Genomic DNA, 24,215 nt, shown 5'->3' with positions numbered 1-24,215 from the left:
ATCATGCCAAGGAAATATAGCAATAAAGTATTTGTGATTTCAAAATCCCCCCCCCCAATATATTAACATAACTTCCCCAGAAAGCAAGTTTAAAATGAGGTAAAAATTTTGGCCCACCCACTTGGTACCATCATGGCCTTGTTGTCAGACTTCTTTTTACTCACAATCCCATGAGGAAAAACAAGTTGCTGATGACATTATACACTCTGGAGCTTTAAAAGCAGGAGTTAATTATCAATTTGAACTGTGCTTTTATATATATATATATATATATATATATATATATATATATATATATATATATATATATATAATATTTTGTGACCAGTTCCAGTAAGTAACACAAGCAAAATCTATGGGTGCAAAATCTATGGGTGCCTTCTCCCTGAGTCCTTTGGGAGAAGGGCGGTATATAAATCAAATAAATAATTAAATAAATAAATAAATAAATAAATAAATAAATAAATAATAAATAAATAAAGTGAAAATGGCAGCTTGCTCTTTACCTCATGTAGCAGAATGCTTAAGGGTTGGAGAAACATTGCAATCGTGAAACCTGCAGTTTTCTGGGCCTGAAACGACCATGGTATGGCATCTCTGCTCTGAAACTTTGCAGCAACAGTGGGACGAATCTTCATTGAACGTATATCATTTCTTTGTGGCATAACACCAGCGCTGACATATTTGTGTGCTCACAGAGAAGCTTGTCCTCTTCGTCAGATAATTCATATTAGTCGCTATTAACTAGATTATTTTGATTGGAGATGAGCAACCTTTGGAAGTCTGGAAGCCTTACATTTTTTTAGAAGGGCAAAAGCCAAATAGGTTGGTGAGGCTATGATCTAAATTGGGCTGGGTCACATCATGCATGCATATAGGCAGAACAAAAGGTTTTCATATTTTTTGTTAATGAGTTTGGGGTTGGGAGTCCTGGGCTGTATTTCTTCTTTTAATCTTATTGATGCTGTAGTTTTTGTGTGCTTCTTGCCTCAAATTAGGGGAAACCATACTACTGAGTTTTGCCTGAGTTGGGGTGAAAGATTCTTTAAAACCTGGCTCTGGATCCTCAGGTTACTCTCCTCTGATTTAGATGAATGGGAGGTTTCAAGAGAATTATCTTTCCCATCCACAGGCCGTGGATCAGTGGGTTCTCTCACCATTTTTATGTCTGAGTAGGACTGTTTCTGTACTTATTGGTCTGCTAAAAGTGCTATTGTAATATTTTTGCCCCAGATATACATGGCTAGGAAGTGAGGGTGAGGAGGGGGGGATTTTCTTTTTAAAAATTTATTTATGTAGCCTTACGTATTGCTGTTTTCCAGATTAAATGTTGGGGGATGACTGATTAAGAAAGCGACATTTGGCATCCATCTCACTCCAGCATGTCCCTCTGTGCATCGTCTCACAAGGAATGTTCTCATTTGCCACCGATTCAAGATCTTGGATGTAGTAAAAGAGAAGCCAAAAGCGCCGTCTCTGAGCACAACTCTCCCATCCCTTTTAGCTGCAGCCAGGCTGCTCTGACGGTCGAGCACAGCCCCATCTACATTCCATCCTGTTATATGGAGAACAGACCCGACTACTCGGCCATGGCTTTCTACAGCCCTTCAATGATGAATTATAACATTCCAGGCAATTTCAGCGATTCAGAAAATGCCACTTTAAGGCAGGCAGCGAGTCCAAGTATGTTGTGGTCCAGCCCTGGTCACATATCTCCTCTGACAGTACACTGCCAATCATCGGTTTTATATGCAGAGCAACCGAAAAGTCCTTGGTGTGAAGCCCGACCTGTGGATCACGTCTTACCTATGCACAGGTAATTTTAAAAATTATATATTTAGTGCTAAATATCCAGTCCAGTGTAATATGACCAAGAAACAGAATGCAAAATGCTTAGGCAAAATGTCTGAATAATTGTGTTTAAATATAGGTCATGGGGTGAAGAAACACAGCCCTAAAAGATGATAAGCCTTTTGCCTTCCTTGGAATCTGTCTGATAGCAGCTTGAAGGGCCCGTCTGTTTTAAAAGGGGCAAATAGCGTGAATTATTTCTCCAGAAATGCTTCTCTGATCAAAGTATTGTTTCTTCTACCCACAATTTACTTTCACAGTTGGGACAGCCAATCAGAGATAACCCCATGAATATACATTTTGCCTTTTTGCTTTGAAATAATGAAAAGATAGAAATTCTTAATATTTATCCATGTTCTTAAGTAACTCTTATTTCAATGAGAATATATGAACACAGTTCAGTTACAGGTTTAGATATTGGAAGTCAGAGCTGAGATGAAATTTGAACTTTCAGACATTTGGTTTGACATTTAGGGGATTTATTATTTATTTATTTATTTATTTGTTTAATTTATATACCGCCCTTCTCTCAAGAGACTCAGGGCGGTTAACAGGGCAATACGTAAAAGACAGATACAAAAGTTAAAATTATTAAAACATAATTAAACAATGCCCATAGTACAAATTTAAAATTAACGTCATAATAACAAAACCCACCCCGTCCCATCAGGCCAGGCCCGCTTCCTTAAAAAGATGGGTTAAAAAGATGGGTTTTAAGGTCGCGGATGATGTAAGAGAACAGAAATCTTGGGAAAGGATTTTGATGGTGCAATAAATATATTCAGAAGAGAATTGTTTTTAAAAATATTTCTGAGTTTTTGATAATGCAAAATTGTACCTGCATAGTATTTGTGATGTATAGAATTCAATGGGATTATTTCTCATTGCAAGGCTGACTTTTTTTTTTATGAAAAAGGAGCTATATTTATTAAATAATTTACTTTTTTCTCCTGTACTTGGAGAATTATTTTTTCTGGACCATCCATTTTCTCTGATATGCAATGGATGGAATTAGCATATGATGGACTCTCAATATAATTGGACTAGAAGAACCTCAAACAAGTCCTACATTTTGATCCTACAGTGGTCAACTTGGAGACTATGGGAAATACACAAATAGGACATTAACACAATACCTCTCTGTTTTCCTCAGAAATTAGCATGCAGAGGTGCAGCCCCTCTGATGCTGGAGAAATATATAAAGATCAGGGCTAGTAGCCACTGATTGTTTTCTATCCTTCATTAATTTGTCTAATCGCATGATAAGACAGCCCACATTGGTGGCCATTATTTCATCCTGTGGTTTGTTTTGTTTAATTGAGTTACTAAGATGAACAATGCATTTTGAATCTAAGAGGTTAGACATTTAAAATGCCCCAGCTTTGAGTTCTAGCCATTCTGGACATATTTCAACTTTGTAATAGCTTTGTTTTAGTTTGAAACAGGTGCTTTAAACTTAAAAGAAATTTTGTAACCATTCTGAAGCACTCAAAATTTGATTTTTAGACCACCCCTAAATTAAAGAGGCATTTTAAGAATTCCTATCTATTTTGAATTTCCCATCATTCAGCTTTATTGTATAAATCTGTGCTTGGAAATAAGTTCATTTTCATGGAAGTTAAAATGGTTTTAGAGAACTCTAGGGTAAAAATCTTGCTAAGTATAGAAATTTAGTAGGTTAGTTACTAAAGTTACTGAGCAAAGAATGACATTTTTTCTGGATAATACAGAATTTCTTCTGCAAGTAACATAGAGTCTACGTCTTCAAAAACAGTTCACTATGGGAAGATTCCTTGTGTTACAATTAGGAAATGGTGAAATACCTGAATGAAGGTAGGATGGGGAGCCAAGCTGGTCTATTGTTAGGCATAGTGAAACACCTCCAAGGAAGACAGCCTTGTTCCTTCTGAACTTTCTTTGTGTCAGCCTGCTTAATTAGGAGATAACATTGTATGTACCCTGAACACATTTGGTTCTTTTTAGCTGGCCTGATTTTGATGATATGGGGAGGATACCAGCATATCATCTGTATTAAACTAAGACTGATAGTCTGGTCAATTTAGCAGTATGAAATGGGTGAAGGACATCAGCTTATCCTTTGCCTCAACTAGCGAAATGGTTTTGACCATTCCTGAAAAGAAAAAGTTTTTAGTCCACTATCATGCAAGACTGTAGTCAGCAATAAAATGTTGGATAAGAACACCATATATAGCTTTTGAGATTCCCAAAGGTGCCTTTCTTTTTTTTATTAAAGAGTTTTACAAAAACAAAATTTTACAATATATCCCCAAATCCCCCCCACCCCAAACCCACCCACTTCCCCCCCACTTCCCAGAGCTAAATACAGGATTATAGTTATAATAATCATATTCTAAATAAAAATTATGCATAATATACAATTAACCAAATTCATAATGTGCTTTAACTCCCCTTTAACATAACTACATACGAAGTACCAATAACAATATCCCACTAAAATCTACTCATAAGCTAAATGGAACTTTTTAGTCCCATATTTGTTCTGAATATAATCTATACATCTCCTCCAAACTGAAATATATCTTTCCTGTGAATGATCTTTCAAGTAAGCAGAAATCTTAGACATTTCTGCAAGATTCGAAACTTTAAGCACCCATTCTTCTATAGTAGGCAAACTATCCTTCTTCCAATATTGTCCCACCAGTAACCGTGCTTCTGTTATCATATTCAACATCAAATTAGTTTCTTTAACATCACAATCTACGACATCAAAAGGCAACTGGACTTTCTTGCTTTTAGGAAAAGCATCTTGGAACAACCATGACCTGGATGATTGATTGAGAATCTCCATAGACCTACATATTTTGGGATTCTTTATTGAAAAGGGGTAGTATAAAAATGGAGTAAGAATAGAAATTTTGGACATAGTTTTAATTTCAGACAGCTTTGGGTCTGTCTCAGTCATCTGCAACAACTTTCCTCCAGATGTCTTATTGCTGTCATCTCCAGATATCATGGGAGATAGTAACTAACACATCTGTAAGGAACAAGTTGGGGAAGGCTACATGGGCCACTCATTTAGTGCCTTGACAAACCCACAGAATATCTTATTTGAGTGGAATTGTACAATGAAATCCTCCATTCCTTTTGAAGGGTAAGTGTAAAGAGTGATTTCTCATCTTCAAAATGCTCTGTCTTTGCACACATTCTCTTTCACAGTTGCACTTCCCCTTCTGTTTCATTTTTGTGGTGCTGTCTTAATGCTGTGTTCATGACATCAATTTATTGCCATGGAAACAATGATTGTGGTATTGAAAATTCATGAATTGTAACTTAAATTAAAAGTTCAAAGATGAACTACATGGATCCGGCCCCTCCCTTTACTTGATTAAATGAGCATAGGGCATTTTATTTTTTTATTTTTTTTCCTAATGAAGGATTTTGTTTTCAAATGTGACATATAAAACACTGTTTGAGTTTTATAGAGATTTTTTTTAAAGGATACATGCCCTCTTAAGCCTCTCCTCCTTTCTGAAACCGAGAGACATTTGTCACAACTCAGAAATCTACAGATATCTGGATGTGGCTTCTGACTGTAGTGGCTTCTCTTCTGCTCATCCGTTCATCAAATCCTTTTGGACTTGCACATTGTCCCTGATCACTGACAAGAAAGGGAGAAGGCTATCAAATCTCTTTTTACTTAAGAAAGAATAGAGGACACTTGGTTTGTCTCAGAAGTAAAGAATGTAATTCATATGTCCTGTAAAGTGTGCATATAAGCAGGGATGTTCTGGGATACGTGTGTGTAAGTAAAAAAAAAAAAGTCAGGCTAGAGACGTGTTTTTCAAACTTAGCAACTTTAAGATGTGTGGCCTTCAACTCCCAGAATTTCTCAACCAGCATGGAGGAATTCAATTCCACACATCTTAAAGTTGCCAAGTTTGAGAAGCACTGAGGTGGAAGATTCAGCTGTATGACTGAAATTTTTTGAAGGCTTTGATCACACAGTGAAATCCTCTTTTCTAGTTTTTGGGGATTTTTTTTTACTCCCTTTCCCCCTGTGCAGCTGAAACAATGTTTCAGGCCTCAAAAAGGAACAAAATATGTGTTTTAATCTTTGCATTTGTCAAATTTCTGATTTGGTGGAACACAGCTTACTTCTTGCACATTTGTTGAAGGAATGTGTTCCATAGCCAGGATAGCCAGAGGTCCCTAGCAAGGACAGCAGATGGAACCTATTTACCTTCGTCTCAAAATAAAATCTATACTATTCAAGACCAGTCAATTTTTTTTGTCACATTAGCTTGAAAAACTCAGAAGCCTCTATTCCTGCCCCTGCCAATAAAAATAGAATAAGAAATCAAATAATAAAAGTGAATGAATGAATGAAAATAATCAATGAAATGCCTAGCAATTAATACTGTACTTTTTGTGGTATTGATTTTTGCTGCCTAAAGAACTGCTTCACTTGGCTTAACACTGTGGCATAAGTAACTTTGCATGTGTATCATAAACTCCTAACTGCGCAATGTTCATTCTGCTTAATCAGTTTGCTAATTATTACATCACCAGCCCAAACTAGTAACTGTGTAAATGATTGGGGGAGAACGTGGTAATTGCAATGTAGCACAACATCTGACTTCACATATCTAATGCTTGTCAAGTTTAATATATTGCATGTTTTAATAGCTGGTGCTTGCAAAACCTGGTGCGTTCTGAAGAATAAGTATTCTATTTTTATGATTCTAATCCATGCAAGTTTCTGCAAGATCAAGCTTTCCTTTATTGCACTTCCCACTATGCAAAACTTCATGTGGATGATTAAAAAAACCAGAACATTGTGGAGGCAAAATACAACATGCCTTTGTATTGTATGATGACAGATTTTCTCCTTTTCTGCCACCAGAGACACCCTGAAAAGAAAAAACAGCAGCAGTGACTGTACCAGTCCCACCACAAACAGTCCTGGTTCAAAAAGAGATGCACATTTCTGTGCTGTATGTAGTGATTATGCATCCGGATATCATTATGGGGTTTGGTCATGTGAAGGCTGTAAAGCCTTCTTCAAAAGAAGCATCCAAGGTAGGGAAAACAGGAAATCCTGGGGAAAGAATTCAGTTGAATGCAATGATTTTTATAAGAATCTGAAGATAAGTTACACAGAGCGACCAGGGAGGTGTGCAGAGGAGGGTCAAAAAAGTCAAGATGACAGCCAACACCTGTTATATGTAGATCATGATGCAATCAAAAAGAAGAGCATTTCAATTTATGTAGTTACAATTATCATTTGGAATTTTTGACCCAATCCCACCGCAGATCCACTTGAGACCAAATCTTAATTAAATTAGCACAACTTTTTGGAGAGGGCTTAAGGCTATACTACATATATTGCAGAACTGGGTTATTTTTTTCTGTTTTGGGAAAAGTTTCTCTCCTTTTCCCCCTTCCAAAACAAAGCGTGAAGTTTAGTTTGGATTTATTTTACAATTTTGGGTATTTCTTTTCTCAAAATATTGGAAATCATGCACCTGAAATTACAGGACAGTACACAAACTGATACTCCCTAACAACAGCCAAACTAAATATTATACCATCTGCATGATTATTGTAGCATTTCAGAGAGATTTTAGAAGAGATTTAGCAATGTGCATGGTAAATTGAATTATTATGTATAGCTACTAATAATTTAGCATTAATTACTGATCACTGTATTTCTTCCTGTTATTAATAACATCTTATAAGCTTTCTGTTTTTTTAAATCACTGAAACTTCTTCATGTTTCATTGTCCCAACATTCACTGAGTTGGTGAAATTATGGAAGGATACTTTTATATTGGAAAACTGAACTGTTTGATAGTTTTGGTGCAGGGCTACATCTCTGTCTCAAATGTATATATATAGAGTTGTCACTAACTGTGTCTTGGAATGGTAATGTTTGAGCAAAAAAGCTTACAAAAAAGGAGAACACTTAACCTTATCCATATTCACAAGGTTTAAGATAGAACAAGGAGAAACCAAAATGAAAGCCCTATAGTACAGTGGTAAACTAAGACTTCCATTCAACTGTAGGCTTTCCTTCCTTCCTTCCTTCCTTCCTTCCTTCCTTCCTTCCTTCCTTCCTTCCTTCCTTCCTTCCTTCCTTCCTTCCTTCCTTTCCTTCTTTTTCAGTTTGAATAAAGTGTTAGATAATTTAATATCAGAAAAATAGAACAGTACCACTCCTTTTATATGGGCATGGTGTATAATTAGAAAGAAAAGAGGATATTAAAGTTTAACTAAATAAGAAATGTTTCCAGTATTTACAAATTTTAAAAATTAATCTGAATATGTACTTAATCCTCAAAAACAACATATAGATACAGAAGATAAAGCTTTGGAAGACCTCCTATGTTTGCAAAAGTATGGGAAAGCAGCCCTGAAGCATAAATCATACTTTGATTTAGGAAAATATTGGCCAACTCTTTTGGAGAGATAGGGCTAACTACTTAAATTTTAATTTTAAGATCTCTATTTATTGTTTTAATGTTTTATATGGCATTTTTATTGAATGATTGCAAGCTGCCTAGAGTTGTGTTTGGTGAGATGGATGGCATATATGTTTGATAAATTAAAAAAATGAATGGACATTGAATGGAACATCATTGGAAAGGGCATCAAAGAGCATTTTCTTTCCTATTCCATTTAAGGTTTCCCTTTCATTCACAATTGTATTAAAACAATAGACTCAAAATAGGCCTTAAAAAGTACCAGTCACTCTTCACTTTTAGATTCACCACTAAAACTGGACTCGTTTCATCCCTTTAGTATATCAGGTAGTTGATGAAATCTACTGATTAAAAATCAAAGTCCCATTTTCAGTGGCAATTATGAAAAATCTCACAGTTTGATTCTAGGTACATTTGCTCAGATTTTGCTCACTTCAAAAATATTTATGTATATTGTTTCAGTCCCAGGACAAATTCCTTCCCCATATTTATTTTAATATTTGTGTTTACAATTAAGAAAATATCATTGTTTCAAAGGGACTTGCTCCAACGTAACTTCAGTTAGGAATGTTAAGCCTCAGATCTGTAAGAACAGTATGAAGTGGGCTGCAACAAATTAAGGTAATTGAAAAAGTAAAATGTTTACCTGGCATATGATTTGGTCAACTACACTTTAGAACTGGACAAGATAACCTTTTGAAGGCCATGACATATGCTGGACACCTGGCACGACAACATTTTTATCTTTTTTCCAGGGGACCTTTGATTATAATCAACCTTCACTGCCAAACACTGAGTTCACATCTGTTCTATACAGACTACCCTTTCCAAAAAGTGTTCAGCAGTTTCCCAAAGCAGATTTTTCTATGCATAATAGAAAAATGGGTTTTTTGTGTTCTTTTTGGTAACAGCATCAATGAAAACCAGCCCCTTCCTTAAATTTATTTATTATTTGGATTTATATACCGCCCCTCTCCCGAAGGACTCGGGGCGGTGTACAGGGCAATTAAAACACTATATACAACACATAATATACAAAAATTAAAATAAATTAAACCAAGTAGCCCTAAACAATAAAACACGTTCTAAAATGTAAAATTTAAAATTTTAAATCTAAAATCCCAGTCCCTCAGTCCAGGCCGGCAAGTTCAAATAGCCAAGTCTTCAGGTCGTGGCGGAAAGAGCGAAGGTCAGGAGCCATCCGGAGCTCAACAGGGAGCTGATTCCAGAGGGCAGGCGCGCCCACAGAGAATGCTCTCCCCCTGGGGGCTGCCAGTCAACATTCCCTGACCGATGGCACCCTGAGGAGGCCCTCTCTGTGGGAGCACACAGGATGATGGGAAGTTAACGCCAGCAAAAGGTACTCCCGTAAATAATCCGGACCCATGCCATTTAGGGCTTTATAGGTCATCACCAGCACCTTGAATCTCACCCGGAAGACAACTGGAAGCCAATGCAGCTTGCGGAGCAGAGGTGTTACATGGGAGTATCGGGAGACCCCCATCACAACTCGCGTGGCCGCATTCTGCACCTGCTGGAGCCTCTGAGTGGTATTCAAGGGCAGCCCCATGTAGAGAGCATTGCAGTAGTCTATCCGAGAGGTCACAAGCGCATGAGTGACTGTGCATAGGGCATCTCGGTCCCACTTGATAAATCTGATAGAGACAAAGCTGCCTTTTAATTGGAATGACATTTCTGAATAATGTGAGGAAATTATTAGATTTCCTTACAAGAGGCCATTTTGGGAGCAGATTTGTAGTGGGCAAGTGGTTTTCAGGGAGAAGAAATGATTTATAGTTTTTTTCCTCCAAGTAACCATCACATCTGTCTCTATCACTTTGGACTTTTAGATGTGTGCTTGTTAGAACTTACGGTATAAACCTGAAGATGAAGAAAACAGATGAAATAAAGATTATAACAGAATAACAGAGTTGGAAGGGACCTTGGAGGTCTTCTAGTCCAACCTCCTGCTTAAGCAGGAGATCCTATACCATTCCAGACAAGTGACTGTCCAGTCTTCTCTTAAAAGCCTCCAGTGATGGAGCACCCACAACTTCTGAAGGCAAGCCATTCCACTAGTTAATTGTTAAGTACAGCTATATTTTATTAGGACACTGGAGTTCAGAAATGGAAGACACATCTACAGTATAAGAAGAGATAAACAATCATTTTTATAACCCACATCTAGATCTTAACTAAAAGCGACGCAGTGGCTCAGTGGGTTAGGACGCTGAGCTTGTCGATCAGAAGGTTGGCAGTTTGGTGGGTTGAATCCCGAGTGCCGCGTAACAGAGTGAGCGCCTGTTACTTGTCCCAGCTTCTGCCAACCTAGCAGTTCGAAAGCACGTAAAAAATGCAAGTAGAAAAATAGGGACCACTATGGTGGGAAGGTAACAGTGTTCCGTGCGCCTTTGGCATCTAGTCATGTAGGCCACATAACCACGGAGACGTCCTTGGACAAGCACTGGCTCTTCGGCTTTGAAACGGAGATGAGCACCGGCCCCTAGAGTTGGAAACGACTAGCACGCATGTGCGGGGGAACCTTTACCTTTACCTTTAGATCTTAACTGCATGTCAAGTTCTTATTCTTGTAGCCAAAGTCTAAAATGAAAATCTAATAGGAATCTGTCTTTATTCTTAATATAAATTGATTCTGAGGATTTTTCTTATAAGGTAGGAGAGGTAGAATGGTAAAATATATTGTTTGGTACCAACCAATTACATTTTTACATGATGTTTTTCCTTTTCCTCATATTCACAATAATTCTTAGGCTAAACTAGGACAGCAAAATTTGGCCATAACCTCCTACTGACCTTGATATCTTATCAAACATTTCACTCAGAACATCATGGTCTAAGTCCAGGCATTCAACCCCAAACATCATATACAGTATAGCCTCTAGACAAAGGTTGAGATAAAATGTTACTAAGAAAATTTGCCTTCATTTGCCTTCATTTTTGAACAGCTATAATTTGCTTTCATTATCATTCGGCCAGAGTTTGTATTATCGACTTCCCCTTTAAAAGGGAGCCTGCTTGTCAAATAAATTTAAGAAAAACGATCTACTTTGAGTAATTCTCACTATCAATTGGGGATATATGAACTTTTTGCACAAATTGGCATTTCTCTATTTCTCCACAGAAGGAAAAGACTGTTTTTCCATATTCTCCTTGGTCTCTACTGAATCTCTGTAGAAAGGTTAAATCTAGTCCAAGGATGAGAAACCTACCAAAATAAAAGGAAATATTTTAATTCACTCATGTTGTAGTTTGCAAAAGCAAAACAGAAGCCTCTTCTGCTGATCACAGTCTTTTTCTGTGATATACTTGCCACAATTTGCCTCTTTCTACTGAAAGGTCTTTCAAAATGTATCTGCTGCTTTCATTAAGAATTGAGGCATAGCCTTTGGTCTTTAGCCCTTTTACTTGCTGTATTTCTCTATTGATTAGCCTTTCAAATAAGTTCTCAAAGATTATAAGCCGATAACACTTCTATTATTCTATTCTTTGCCCTTAGCACCCTTGCATCTAAGGAGGATCCATCTTTCCCCAGCTGCTTGTCAGTTAGAGGACATGTTCATTCTGAATCCTCTCAATTTGCAAGCTGCAATCCTAAGTGTTCTGATTAAGCAAATTAATGAAATGAGACAGCTCTAATGAACATACAGCCCTAACAAAACATGCATCTTCGCTGAATGAGGAAAGAGAGAACACATTTTTCCATGTTTGTGTTGCTAGGATGCTCTTTGTTAGCTCAAGGACACATGTGACTCTTCTGGGTCACTCTTCCTCTGTGTGGGGTTCTCCAAGGACAGTCTAACCAGATGTGTTTCCCACACTAGAACCAGTAACTAGCTCAAGATATAAAATACCTTTTCTCCAAAACGAGGACTAAAACTATGATTTTATCACAGTATTTTAAAAATGTACCTTCTTTTATCCCTCCCTCCAGGGCACAATGATTACATTTGTCCGGCAACAAACCAATGTACAATAGATAAAAACAGGCGCAAAAGTTGCCAGGCCTGCCGACTCCGGAAATGTTATGAAGTAGGGATGATGAAATGTGGTAAGTTCTTTGCTCCCTTGGGCATTTTCTCTTAATAGAGTTTCTCATATAATTTTTTGCTTAAATTCCCAAGCAGATACACACTCTGATTCAGAAACAGTTATGCACGTGTAAATTCCATTAATGTCAGTAGTGGGTGGATCTGAAGCTTTGTTTGGTTACTGAAGCTCCACTTCATCTTACTTTGGGTAAGAAAAAGAATTTGGTGAAGAACTCATCCCAGCAAATTTTTATCAGTACTTTAAGCTACTGTACTAACTTCCCAGTTAGAACAACATTCTCAATCTCTTTCCTCCAGATGTGTGTGATTCCAGGTTCCAGAATTCCCTGGGAGTTTAGCTGTTAATCATTTAGACAGGAAATTCTAATTGCAACAAAACATCTAGGAAAGTACTAGTACTAAAGTATGAAAGTACTAAAGTGAGATTAGCCTATGACAGAGGCATGAATAGAAATCTTCCACAAACTGTTTCCTGTGAGACTTTAAAGAAGCTAGTTGAAAATATTATTGAATTTCAAATTCTCATAACTTCTGCTCAGTTGTTTTTCAACAAGTCTGTTCAGAAATATGCAAAAATATTATAATAATCTATGGGTTGTGTGTCCTTATTTGACTATAAGTACCCAACTCACATGAATTTACTGGGATGTTGTTCTGTCTTTGCCTTCTTCCCACATAAAGACCCACTTGTTCTTCGGAGATAGCTGACTGTGCAAACTTCCTTGATTTGCCAACTATCTATAGATTGTGTGATTACTACTTGTATTTTGCTTAGATTGTGGCTTGGTCACATTTTTATTAACCTACTAAATTAACATCTAAGAGAAGTAGTCTAGGGTTGTTGTTGTTGTTAGCTGCAAAGTCGTGTCTGACCCATTGCGACCCTATGGACAACGTTCCTCCAGGCCTTCCTGTCCTCTACCATCTTCTGGAGTCCATTTAAGCTCATGCCTACTGCTTCAGTGACTCCATCCAGCCACCTCATTCTCTGTCGTCCCCTTCTTCTATTGCCCTCAATCTTTCCCAGCATTAGGCTCTTCTCCAGTGAGTCTTTCCTTCTCATTAGGTGGCCAAAGTATTTGAGTATCCTAGGGAGTCAATGGTAATTTACAATCTGTGAAATTTTTGGGTGATGCAACAAGCTTGATTTCATATACACCTTACATTTTGTACTGACTTTTCCAGAGACTTGCAATGTGTACATGAGATACGTAATGCAGAAATATCTTTCTTACCTTCTTATATCCATTTTATGTTCTGGTTCAGTGAAGCCTCTTAAAACAGCTTACAGTTTTAACATCACAGTTCCATGACTACTAAGAAAATTTAGTGAGAAAAATTTGGTCTCAGAAGATTCATTGAAAAAAGTTTAAGCGATGTATATAAATACAAACACCAATAAAAGTTGCAAAACAAACAGAAACATCAACAGTATCCCAAAAAGAATATACTTAATTCAGGGTCTGATGTTCATTTGAAATTATGGTATCTACCATATAGCCTGGACTTCATTTCCACTTGCCCATTAGGGCAACAGTGGCCTAACACACAAGCTTCATCTCCAGACATCCAACAATCCCTCTGCAGACATCAATGAGCATTTTATGTGCTGAGCATTAAGAACTGCTGCAGAGAGTTTTCAAGCATACCAGCATTCAATGATTAGGCACATTAATAAGGTGTTACTATAGTCTGCTTGTCAACAATTTTAATTAAATGTGTCCCTATCAGGATCTGTAGAGGCAGCCATGCATCCCAGGTGTTGCTAGTGATGTCTGCATGTATTTTTGGGGAATGGACATTTTTACATTTTTTTGTACCCAGGCTAAATCTTTGCAGGGAATAGAGTCTCTGAGTAGTAGCTAAAAAGCATTTTCCCAACTGCTTTAGTAATAGTATGATATTCCTATCCTGTCCTATATTTTCCTCCAGAAGCTACTTGATACTGTCACTGGTGGCCTGGCACAATAATGAAACTGTCCATATATAAATGTGTACAGAATGTACGTACTTAGGAACTATGAGTTCATTGGTTGGTGGGGAGAAGGAACTATTTAGCATATCCAAAGGATTCCTTCATAAAGCAATAAGAGTGAGAATCTTTTATCTTTCCAGAATAGGCATGAAGATAGTACAACTTTTAAATGACTTATTTTTGTATTCTTTTCCTTGCAATTTTGAATTATATTTTCATTTCAGCTTTGATTACATCCTGGTCATGGCGTCAATAGCAGCCAATGATCTGCTATTACTTAACACAAAATGTTTATGTGCAAACCACTTTTTGAAATGTTGAAAATGTATAGATATTTGAAACCATAATAAAATGAAGAACTTAAGTGATGAATTGCAAGGTATCTTCCAATGCTTATTCTCTTGTTAATAAACAAAAAAACCCCAAAAAACCCCAAGCACAAGTAACCAAGTGTACAATGAATTTTTAAGTGTACAACCTTCATTCTGTTTAATTACTCTGTTAACTACTATACTCTTCAGCCCAAACTGGTACCTGTTCAAATGACTGGCTGGAGAACATGGTAGTTGTAATCCAGCACAACATCTGAATATATGTAGTGCTTGTCAAATATTCTAGTTTATTATATTACATATCTAAATTGCTAATTCTTGCAAAACCCTGGTAGGCTTTGAAGAAAAAAATATTAAATTATTTAAATTAAATTATTAAAAATATTAAATTATTCCTAAACTCAGATCAAAACATTTCCTGTGACTTTTAATCACTCAAGATTTAAATATTCTGGTTGTAAATATGCATTTTGAATATACATACATTCATTTTTACTTTATTCATATATGTATACAAGAAATCATTTGAGAGAGAAGGTTTGTATTTTTTCAAAATACAAGAATGCTTTCCTAAACTTCTGAGTAACAGAAAGGAAGGCAATTTTTTAAAAGAAAAATAATATTAACAATGTGCTTTTCTACTGTAGATGAAGTTTTCAGTCTTTTAATCTGTTTTCCATGAAGAAAACAGTATCTTACTAATTAGGAGTCTGGGAGAGGAAAATGGAATATACATACATACAGTATATTTAAATCAAAACTAAACTCTCTCATTTTAACAATGCAGATTATTTGCAGGCAACTGTACAGTAGTATGTCAGCCTTGATTTTAGGTTGCTTAGATAAAAATAAGCATATCTCAAAAGCAGAAGGGACCGAATGCTTACCCTGATCACTTAAAAGGAAAACTTTCTATTGTTCAACATGCATCTGTTAATTTAAAATAAATCAGCATTAACAATACACTGAGATGGGGTGTGAAGTAAGAACTATTTTCTGCCCCACAATCATGAAGGTATGAATCTCATACTTATCCACCATGGTTTGGTTAGGTTTCATTACAATTTCAATCTCAATCAAAACAACACAGCAGTTCACCAACCCATATGTGACATTTATGACTGGGTATTTAGTCAATGGCTGAGCATTGATCATTGTTGAAGAAATATAAAATATGTGTTTTTCCAAGAATAAAATTCCATTGACTAAATTTAGAATTTCACTGTCCATTCTGAGATCTTATAGTGATCTCACATTTTCCACAGATAACCAAAGTAAACTAAAAAAATCCAAATATAGGGCCTATAACACCATGTGGTTCCTTTTGAGAAGATATGAATCATAATAAAACTGAGAAATAATAGTACCTTCATGAGATGATGAAGATGATGGAAGAGGAAGAGAAAGTCGAAAGGAGGATATTAGTCACTTTCCCAACTGGATACCCCCCTGATGTGTTCGAATACAGTTTCCATCATCCTCAGCTGGCCTATTTGGAGAAGGCTGATCTCTGTACAATTTCAATTCTTCCTGTCATCCCTGTCAAATTTTGATTTTCTTGTTTTCTTTGTTTGAATTTTCTTTGACAAATAAAGAAATAAAATAAAAAGGTAGCACCCTTCTTTGGAGAAAAGGCTAGATCTGAATACAAGTGTTAGGTTTGTTGAGTGAATCTTTGCTACTCATAGATATACTTTCTTGTTTATCACTGAATTACATATCACCTCTGACTTCAGAAAGTGATTCTTCTCTATTTGCAAAAATGTAGAAGAACACAGTGTTGCCTCAATGTGAATTAGGAAATAGAAAATTAGGAGACAGACAGGTAAGAGAGGCTAGACATGTAAGAGGGACTAGAAGCATTTTGATGACCTGCAAGATCCATACTTTGGATCAGGTTTCCCAACCTTGGCAACTTTAAGACATATGGACTTCAGCTACCAGGATTCTCCAACATGGGGAGTTGAAGTCCACATATCTTAAAGTTGCCATGGTTGAGAATTCCTGCTTTAGATATTTGGTCCAGCTTCAGCAGTTTTAATGTCTGCAATTGGTGCCTATTTGCTTATTTTTATTATTCTTTATTAAATTTATTTTCTGCCCATCTCACCACAAGGTGACTCCTACACTGTATTTTGCTTGTATGTTTATACCTAAAAGAAATAATTAAAAAATAAGGATCTGGTGTTCATTAATCCATCTGAAAATGTAGCTCTGTAATATGTCCCTAGAACATCTCACTGCTTTTTTTCTCGTCAGTAATAAGGAAAAAAAATATATAATAGTCTGAGAACCTATGATCAAATATTTAAACAGAAAATGGAATGAATAATTTTAGATTTGAGAACAGGCGAAACAGGACCAGTGATTGCTTCCATTGAAGATTTAAATAGATCTAATGCACAGTATTCTTTTAAGGCTTAATAGTTGTAAATCACCAATATGCCCTGTACTGGCTGAAATTATGCTTTCGCTCTTGAAAATGGAAATTGGCAGTGGAATGCTAGTGTGCCAAAGGACTATGGCAGGAGGTCCATGGTTCTGTCAATGAAAGTAGCTTGAGTGTTATGTGAAAAATGGCAAATGGGACTGGCACAAAAATGTTATCGCTTTCGAAAGGAAGCTTAGTTACTTTCTTTGAGAAATCCTTGTCTGTGTTTCTGGAAGGATCATGGGCCAAACTGGTTATGGATCTCAGTCTGAATTGGAAAGGGCATTGAAAACCTTGAGCCTTTTTGGTGGTGATGAGACTGTCTAAAATTTAATATGGAGCAAAGGATTTATTGTTTTTAAGTAGTCAGTTATTTGTTTTCTCCAGAAAGATATTGGTGGGAGATTGTTAAATTTTTGCAGCTTGCCTGAGTCTTGTTAGAAAAACACACACCAATCTAATGTTGCGATAGTGAAAAACAATTTAATGTTGTGATCATGAATAATAGTGAGACAATGTGGACAGGGGCGCTGAAGAAGTTTCTTCTCACAGGACCTAGTTCCATTTCTTCAGAATGTGAGAAGGACACAACAGGATACAGACTGAGTTCACATATCCTGCTGCATAACCATAATGTGATTCATTTGGTTTGTCTTCCATAAATGAATGCAGTCATTGTAGTTTGGAACCAGGCTTTCTGACTGAGTAAGATGCAGCCACTCAGCCAAGTGGGCTTTTTCAGTAAACATAGTTAAGCAAACTTGATTTTGCACAATGCAGGAAATCAATCATCAACCAACTCTGCATTGCTATCCCTAAGGTTAGTGAAACAACTTTCTTCATAGATACGAATTATACTCTATCAACAATTAAAATGACTATATGTGCTGGCTGTTAATGTATGAATCAGTGGACACATTGAGAACACCAGAATGGATTTGAATTTTTAACAATTATGCACACTTTGAGGATGTGTCCTATGGCCCCATGTGTATGGGGAGTAAAGTCACTACCAGGAATCCTTCTGTTGATTCATAAATTGTAATGTCTGCTCTGAAATGGAAGATTAGAGATTGAAGTAGACTATCATCTAAAGAATATATGTTTTTATTGGGCTAAATTCTGCAATTTGGTTTTGTATTGAGAATAATTTGGGAAAAATAATGTGAAAGTAGTTTCTTCTTGAGAACTTTTGTCACACCAGCGGATTCCTGAAAGTTAAAACTGGGACCTTGACAATAATTCACAATTTTGAATATGGGTAGGAGAGGAATAAAATCAATACAACATTGAAAAAAGAAAATAAACCTAGTGCCTCAGATTCAAAGTAAGGTATAAGGAAGAGACAATACATTTATTTAGAGGCCTTGAGAAACTAAGGCAGGTGTCTTCTCAAATTTGTCCTCCAGAACTCCGGGTATTTTTCCCCCACAACTTGTCTTACTTTTTTCAGCGCTGGCTGGGGGCTCTTCTTGCATTGCTGGAAGAGCTGAGAGGATGTGGAGTCCCAGTGCTTCAGCTGCTGAATCTCTTTTGCCAACTTTTTGATATTGATTCCCAATTGAGCCAGGATGGACAGAACCATTTATTCAGGAAGAGAGGAGGTAATTCCTCTTTTTGCCTATATAATATCCATTTTTAAGGCATCTAGATTAGGTAGAGGAAAGCTGAGGGGGCATGGAATATCGCTTTAATTTTGGGGTGGATATGTGTGTGTGTCTCCCCCCCCAGGTTTAAGAATAACTTTAAATCCAAATAATAATTTTTTTAGTCTTGTGGAATGATATCTCTTTTTCTTCTTACTGTCAATTAGCTTTCCTCCCACTGCGACACCTTAGGCAGTTTTCAACTGCCTTTCCCGATTTTGTGCTATCAGTATTTGAGAAACTTCAGTTTTCATAATTAGTCCCCATTGAGTATAATCAGGAGTCTGGTCTCATATGGAAGGCAACATTTGCAGAAGCTTGGATTAAAGTACAAAGAAGGAACACAGAGAGTCTTTCACCCACTAGGATAGTGGGATAGACAAACCAGTAATTTGATGAGACCATTTCTGCTAACTCTGCACAATGCAATTAGTGTTTCTGTTTTTCCTATTTTTATTGATGAGGATGGCAATACAGTATGTGCAAATGAATTAGGCACTGATTTCTTATATATGTCAGTGTCTACATGTGTAGGTATGCGTCCATTCATTTCTTCATAATGACTGCATTTGACTGTCAAAACGACAGGAATATTATTTAATATGCATCATGGTTTGGCAGCATAATATATTCCAGAATAGTTTAAGTTCTATTAATTATTTAATAAGCAACCATTTTATACATGCTGCCAAGGGTTTTCTTTTTTTGCATGTTGTAATCATGTGGAAAGGGACGCGGTGGCTCAGTGGGTTAGGACGCTAAGCTTGTTGATCAGAAGGTCGGCAGTTTGGTGGGTCAAATCCCGAGTGCCGCATAACAGAGTGAGCGCCTGTTACTCGTCCCAGCTTCTGCCAACCTAGCAGTTCGAAAGCACGTAAAATGCAAGTAGAAAAATAGGGACCACTACGGTGGGAAAGGTAACAGCGTTGCGTACACCCTTGGAGTCTAGTCATGCTGGCCACATGACCACAGAGATGTCCTCAGACAAGTGCTGGCTCTTTGGCTTTGAAACGGAGATGAGCACCAGCTCCTAGAGTTGGAAACGACTAGCATGCATGTGCAGGGGAACCTTTACCTTTACCTTTAATCATGTGAATGTTTCCACTACAAGTTTCTTTAGCTAAATAAATACCACCTAGGTTTAGAACTTATGAAATGAAAAAAATCATACCAGAGAACCAACAATTAAAAAAAATTCTTACAGTTTGAATTTTTACATGGAAAAGAGATTAATACTCATAAAATTGCTAGCTATTAATATCTTTTGATGAGCGTGAGCTAGGGTTTGGACTGAAAGTGATATATTTTTGCAGATGCTTTTATCATTCTATTGCATCTCTTAGGATCTTATTAATTTTCATTTTCAGTTTAAAAAGGGCTTAATTTCTGGTTATTACTGTTCTAGAAGGAAGTTTGAAACTAATAATTGTGGAACATGGGTTTTCTTTGTGTTTCGGAAAGAAAGGGAATATGGACTGAGGTATGCAAACAGCTGTAATAAGTGTCATCTCTGTTATGAGGGTGAGGGTGCATAGTGGGCTGGATTGTTGCAAACCATTCTTCTGAATTCTGTTTTTGTGAATTTGTATACAAACAAGACTGCAGAACAGTGTGGAAAATTGCATTTTCCCAAATATTGTTTTATATTTTTCAAGTAATAAAATGATACACAAATGAAAGTATTAGAGAACAGTTTACCGAAAAATCCATGTGAGTTTCCTTAACATGTACATATTGATCTGGATATGGGATGAAATAAATTCAAAGCTGGAACAAGATATTGAGAAACAAATTTTTTTGGCAAATTTGTCTATTCCCAGAAACACAGTGTCCTCAGTTTTTAAGTAGATAAGATTTCAGTGATGTTTTGTTGTGCTTGATTTCTGAGTAATAATTTCTGCATTATTCTTTCTATCTGAGAGTGCGGTTTCCTAGGTTTTCTGTTGGATTTGGACTAAGAGACTTTTCCCCCTTGCTTTGTAAAATTTAAAATGGCAAGGTGTGATAAAAAAGAAAAGAACATTTAAACTATCAGGAGAACCATACATGGTAGCCTTTGCCAAACTGACACCGTCAAGATGCATCAGGCTATAATTTCTGGATACTGTGGTCTATGCTGTCTGGAATTGATAAGGACTATAATCCAGTACAGCAGGAGAGGACCAGAGTGGAAGAAGACTAAAATATAGAGAAGCCTATTGGCTGTTCAGGATCAGCATTAAATCCAAATTGTGGCCCAGCATCCTTATCGACCCCCTGTAGCTGGAAGTGGAGAGATGTTCCCTCCTATCTCTGTCATCTCTTAGCAAATGAAGGCCAACTGTGTCACCTCTGCCCTAGTTGGCAGAGAGGATAAGAATGTTGTGGTCAGCATGGCTCAGGTTGTTCTTTGTGTTTCAGAAGTTAAGCTGATCCCTTGGGTCAGACTGTACAAGTTCCACATTTACATTTATTTCTTTTGGGCAGCAAAGCCTTGTACAAATTTATCATTAAGTTGACAGTGTACTAAAATTAGTTTTATTCCATAATTATGGAAATTGCATATATGATCTATGAGCCAGTTTGGTGTAATGGTAAGTCATCAATTGGGAGACTGTGAGTTTTAGACCTGCCTTAGGCATGGAGCCAGACAGGTGGTTTTAGGCCAGCCACTCTCTCAGCTCTAGGAAAGAGACAATAGCAACAGCAATAGCACTTAGATTTATATACTGCTTCATAGTGCTTTACAGCCCTCTCTAAGCTGTTTACAGGGTCAGCATATTGTCCTCAACAATCTGAGTCTCATTTTACTGACCTTGAAATGATGGAAGACTGGGTCAACCTTGAGCCGGTCAGGATTGAACTCCTAGTAGTGAGCAGAGTCAACCTGCAATATTTCAGTCTAACCACTATGCCACCACAGCTCTTAATAACGAACTATGTTCCCAAAACCTTGCCATGAAAATTGCAGGGATTAGTCTAGGTAGTCACCAGGGGTCAAAAACTGTCACAAAGGCACACATACACAAAATAATAATTAAAAATTCTGTGTTCCTTCCCCTTTATACTTTGTTCCAGTCAGATTACTGATTTAAGACTCATATGCATGGGCTATGTACAGGCCATTCTCTTACAAACATATCTAGAGTCTCAGAGCCATTCAATCTGTATCTAACATTTAAGTGTTTGTTACCTGGATAAGGTTAATTTATCCTCCTTATCCTGACACAGGTTTCGCTGAAGATGCAATCTGACACAATCTGCTAGGTATTCTGTTGGCTGTGTTTTCACATAGAATTTGAGGGTATGAAATTAGATTGGCAGATCTTGGCAACTTTAGACTGGCATGGAAACGTTGCTTCTTGTCCATTCCATAAGGATTCTCTAGCAAGGCCATTTTCTAGAAAAAGAGTCTAGTTATTTCAAACTAGGTTCTTCATATGTTTGCCAGCTCTCCAAGTTGATCTGAGTGAATTTGGATCAGTCTGTGATTCAGCTGACCTAATGAAGTAGGAAAGAGACACAGTTCTCTTTTGACTGTATCACAAGGCAATTCTCCCATTCTTGTCAGCTGTTGTTTAGGCTGCAATTGAATATGGGTTTTGAAGAGGCAGAGGAACTAGAAATCAAATATCCAACATACGCTGGATCATGGACAAAGCTAGGGAGTTCCAGAAAAACTTCTGCTTCATTGACTATGCTAAAGCATTTGATTGTATGGATCAACTGTGTGGATCATCTGTGGCAAGTTCTTAAAGAGATGGGAGTACCAGATCATCTTATTTGTCTCTTGAGAAACTTATATGCGGGTCAAGGAGCAACAGTGAGAACTGGACACAGAACCACTGATTGGTTCAAAATTGGGAAATGAGTCTGGCAAGGCTGTATACTGTCACCCTGCCTATTTAACTTATATGCAGAGCACATCATGAGACAGGCAGGGCTAGATGAATCAAAAGTTGGAATTAAGATTTATTTATTTATTTATTTAATAATATTTCTATACCGCCCTTCTCCCGAAGGACTCAGGGCGGTGAACAGGGCAAGAATAAAAATACAAATTACAAAAGTTAAAACTAGATTAAATAAATGCCCACATACTAAAATACATCTATAAAACCTAGTAAAATAACAATAGCAAACCCCCCCCCAATCCCCTCATCAGGCCAGGCCAGCTTGTTCAAAAAAGTATGTTTTTAGCTCGCGGCGAAAGGAGCGAAGGTCGGGCGCCGTCCGGAGCTCAACCGGTAGCTGGTTCCATAGCTCCGGGGCGCCCACAGAGAAGGATCTCCCCCTGGGGGCCACCAGTCGACATTCTCTGACCGGTGGCAACCCTGAGGAGGCCCTCTCTGTGGGAGGGAGAAATATCAACAACCTAAGATATACAGATGATACCACTCTAATGGCAAAAAGTGAAGAGGAACTAAAGAGCCTCTTGTTGCGGGTGAAGAAGGAGAGTGCAAAAGTTGGCTTAAAACTTGAACATTAAGAAAACCAAGATCATGGCATCTGGCCCTCTGAGTTCCTGGCAAATAGATGGGGAAGAAATGGAGGTAGACAGGGACTGCAGCCAAGAAATTAAAAGACGCTTGCTCCTTGGGAGGAAAGCCATGGCAAATCTAGACAGCACACTAAAAAGCAGAGACATCACCCTGTCAACAAAAGTATGTATAGTCAAGGCTATGGTCTTCCCAGTTGCAATGTAGGGCTGTGAAAGTTGGATCATAAGAAAGGCTGAGCACCAAAGAATTGAGTACTTTGAACTATGGTGATGGAGAAGACTCCTGCGAGTCCCTTGGATTGCAAGGCAATCAAACCGATCAGTCCTAGAGGAGATCAACCCTGACTGCTCTTTAGAAGGCCAGATTCTGAAGTTGAAACACAAATACTTTGGCCACCTAATGAGAAGGAAGGACTCACTGGAAAAGAGCCTAATGCTGGAAAAGGTTGAGGGCAAGAGAAGAATGGGACGACAGAGAATGAGGTGGCTGGATGGAGTCACTGAAGCAGTAGGCGTGAGCTTAAATGGACTCCAGAAGATGGTAGAGGACAGGAAGGCCTGGAGGAACGTTGTCCATGGGGTCGTGATGGGTCGGACACTACTTCGCAACTAACAACAACAATGAATATGGGTTCACCACTTTTCTGGAATAGCATTAGATCTCTCCCTCAAAAGAGCCTAAAAATGTCAGTTGATTATCATCTGATAACTGGGGTGGTTTTGAACAAGCTTGCAAAACATTTGTGTAAACCAAAGTGAGCTTTATCAGATACAGTAGTTAAACCTACCATTCTAACCAATTGCCAAAACTTGCCTTCTTCCTGGTCTCAGCCTCAGCCTCATCTTAAGGAGGATGGAGGAATAGTTTCCCTTCCTTGTTGGGCAGGAAGGAAAACAAGTGAAGCGTAAACTACCTAGCCTGTCTTTAAAATGCCCTACATCAGTGATGGCGAACCTTTTAGAGTC

The 24,215-nt window shown here is 37.5% G+C and overlaps 1 protein-coding gene across 1 annotated transcript in view; it reads left to right on the top strand.

The window, feature by feature from the left end:
* Window positions 1–1,382: 1,382 nt before the first annotated feature.
* The window catches only part of ESR2 (estrogen receptor 2), a gene marked incomplete at its 5' end in the record, with an annotated part of 66,866 nt that continues 44,033 nt past the window's right edge, over window positions 1,383–24,215 (top strand). Inside the window, 3 exons of the mRNA XM_083351133.1 lie at window positions 1,383–1,816; window positions 6,737–6,912; window positions 12,268–12,384. Coding sequence (XP_083207259.1) covers window positions 1,383–1,816; window positions 6,737–6,912; window positions 12,268–12,384 — 727 coding nt within the window. The remainder of the gene's footprint in view (window positions 1,817–6,736; window positions 6,913–12,267; window positions 12,385–24,215) is intronic.

The sequence above is a fragment of the Vipera ursinii genome (assembly GCF_947247035.1).
Source record: "Vipera ursinii genome assembly, chromosome: 1".
Lineage (NCBI taxonomy): Eukaryota > Metazoa > Chordata > Lepidosauria > Squamata > Viperidae > Vipera > Vipera ursinii.
This window is presented reverse-complemented; position numbering and strand designations above follow the sequence as displayed.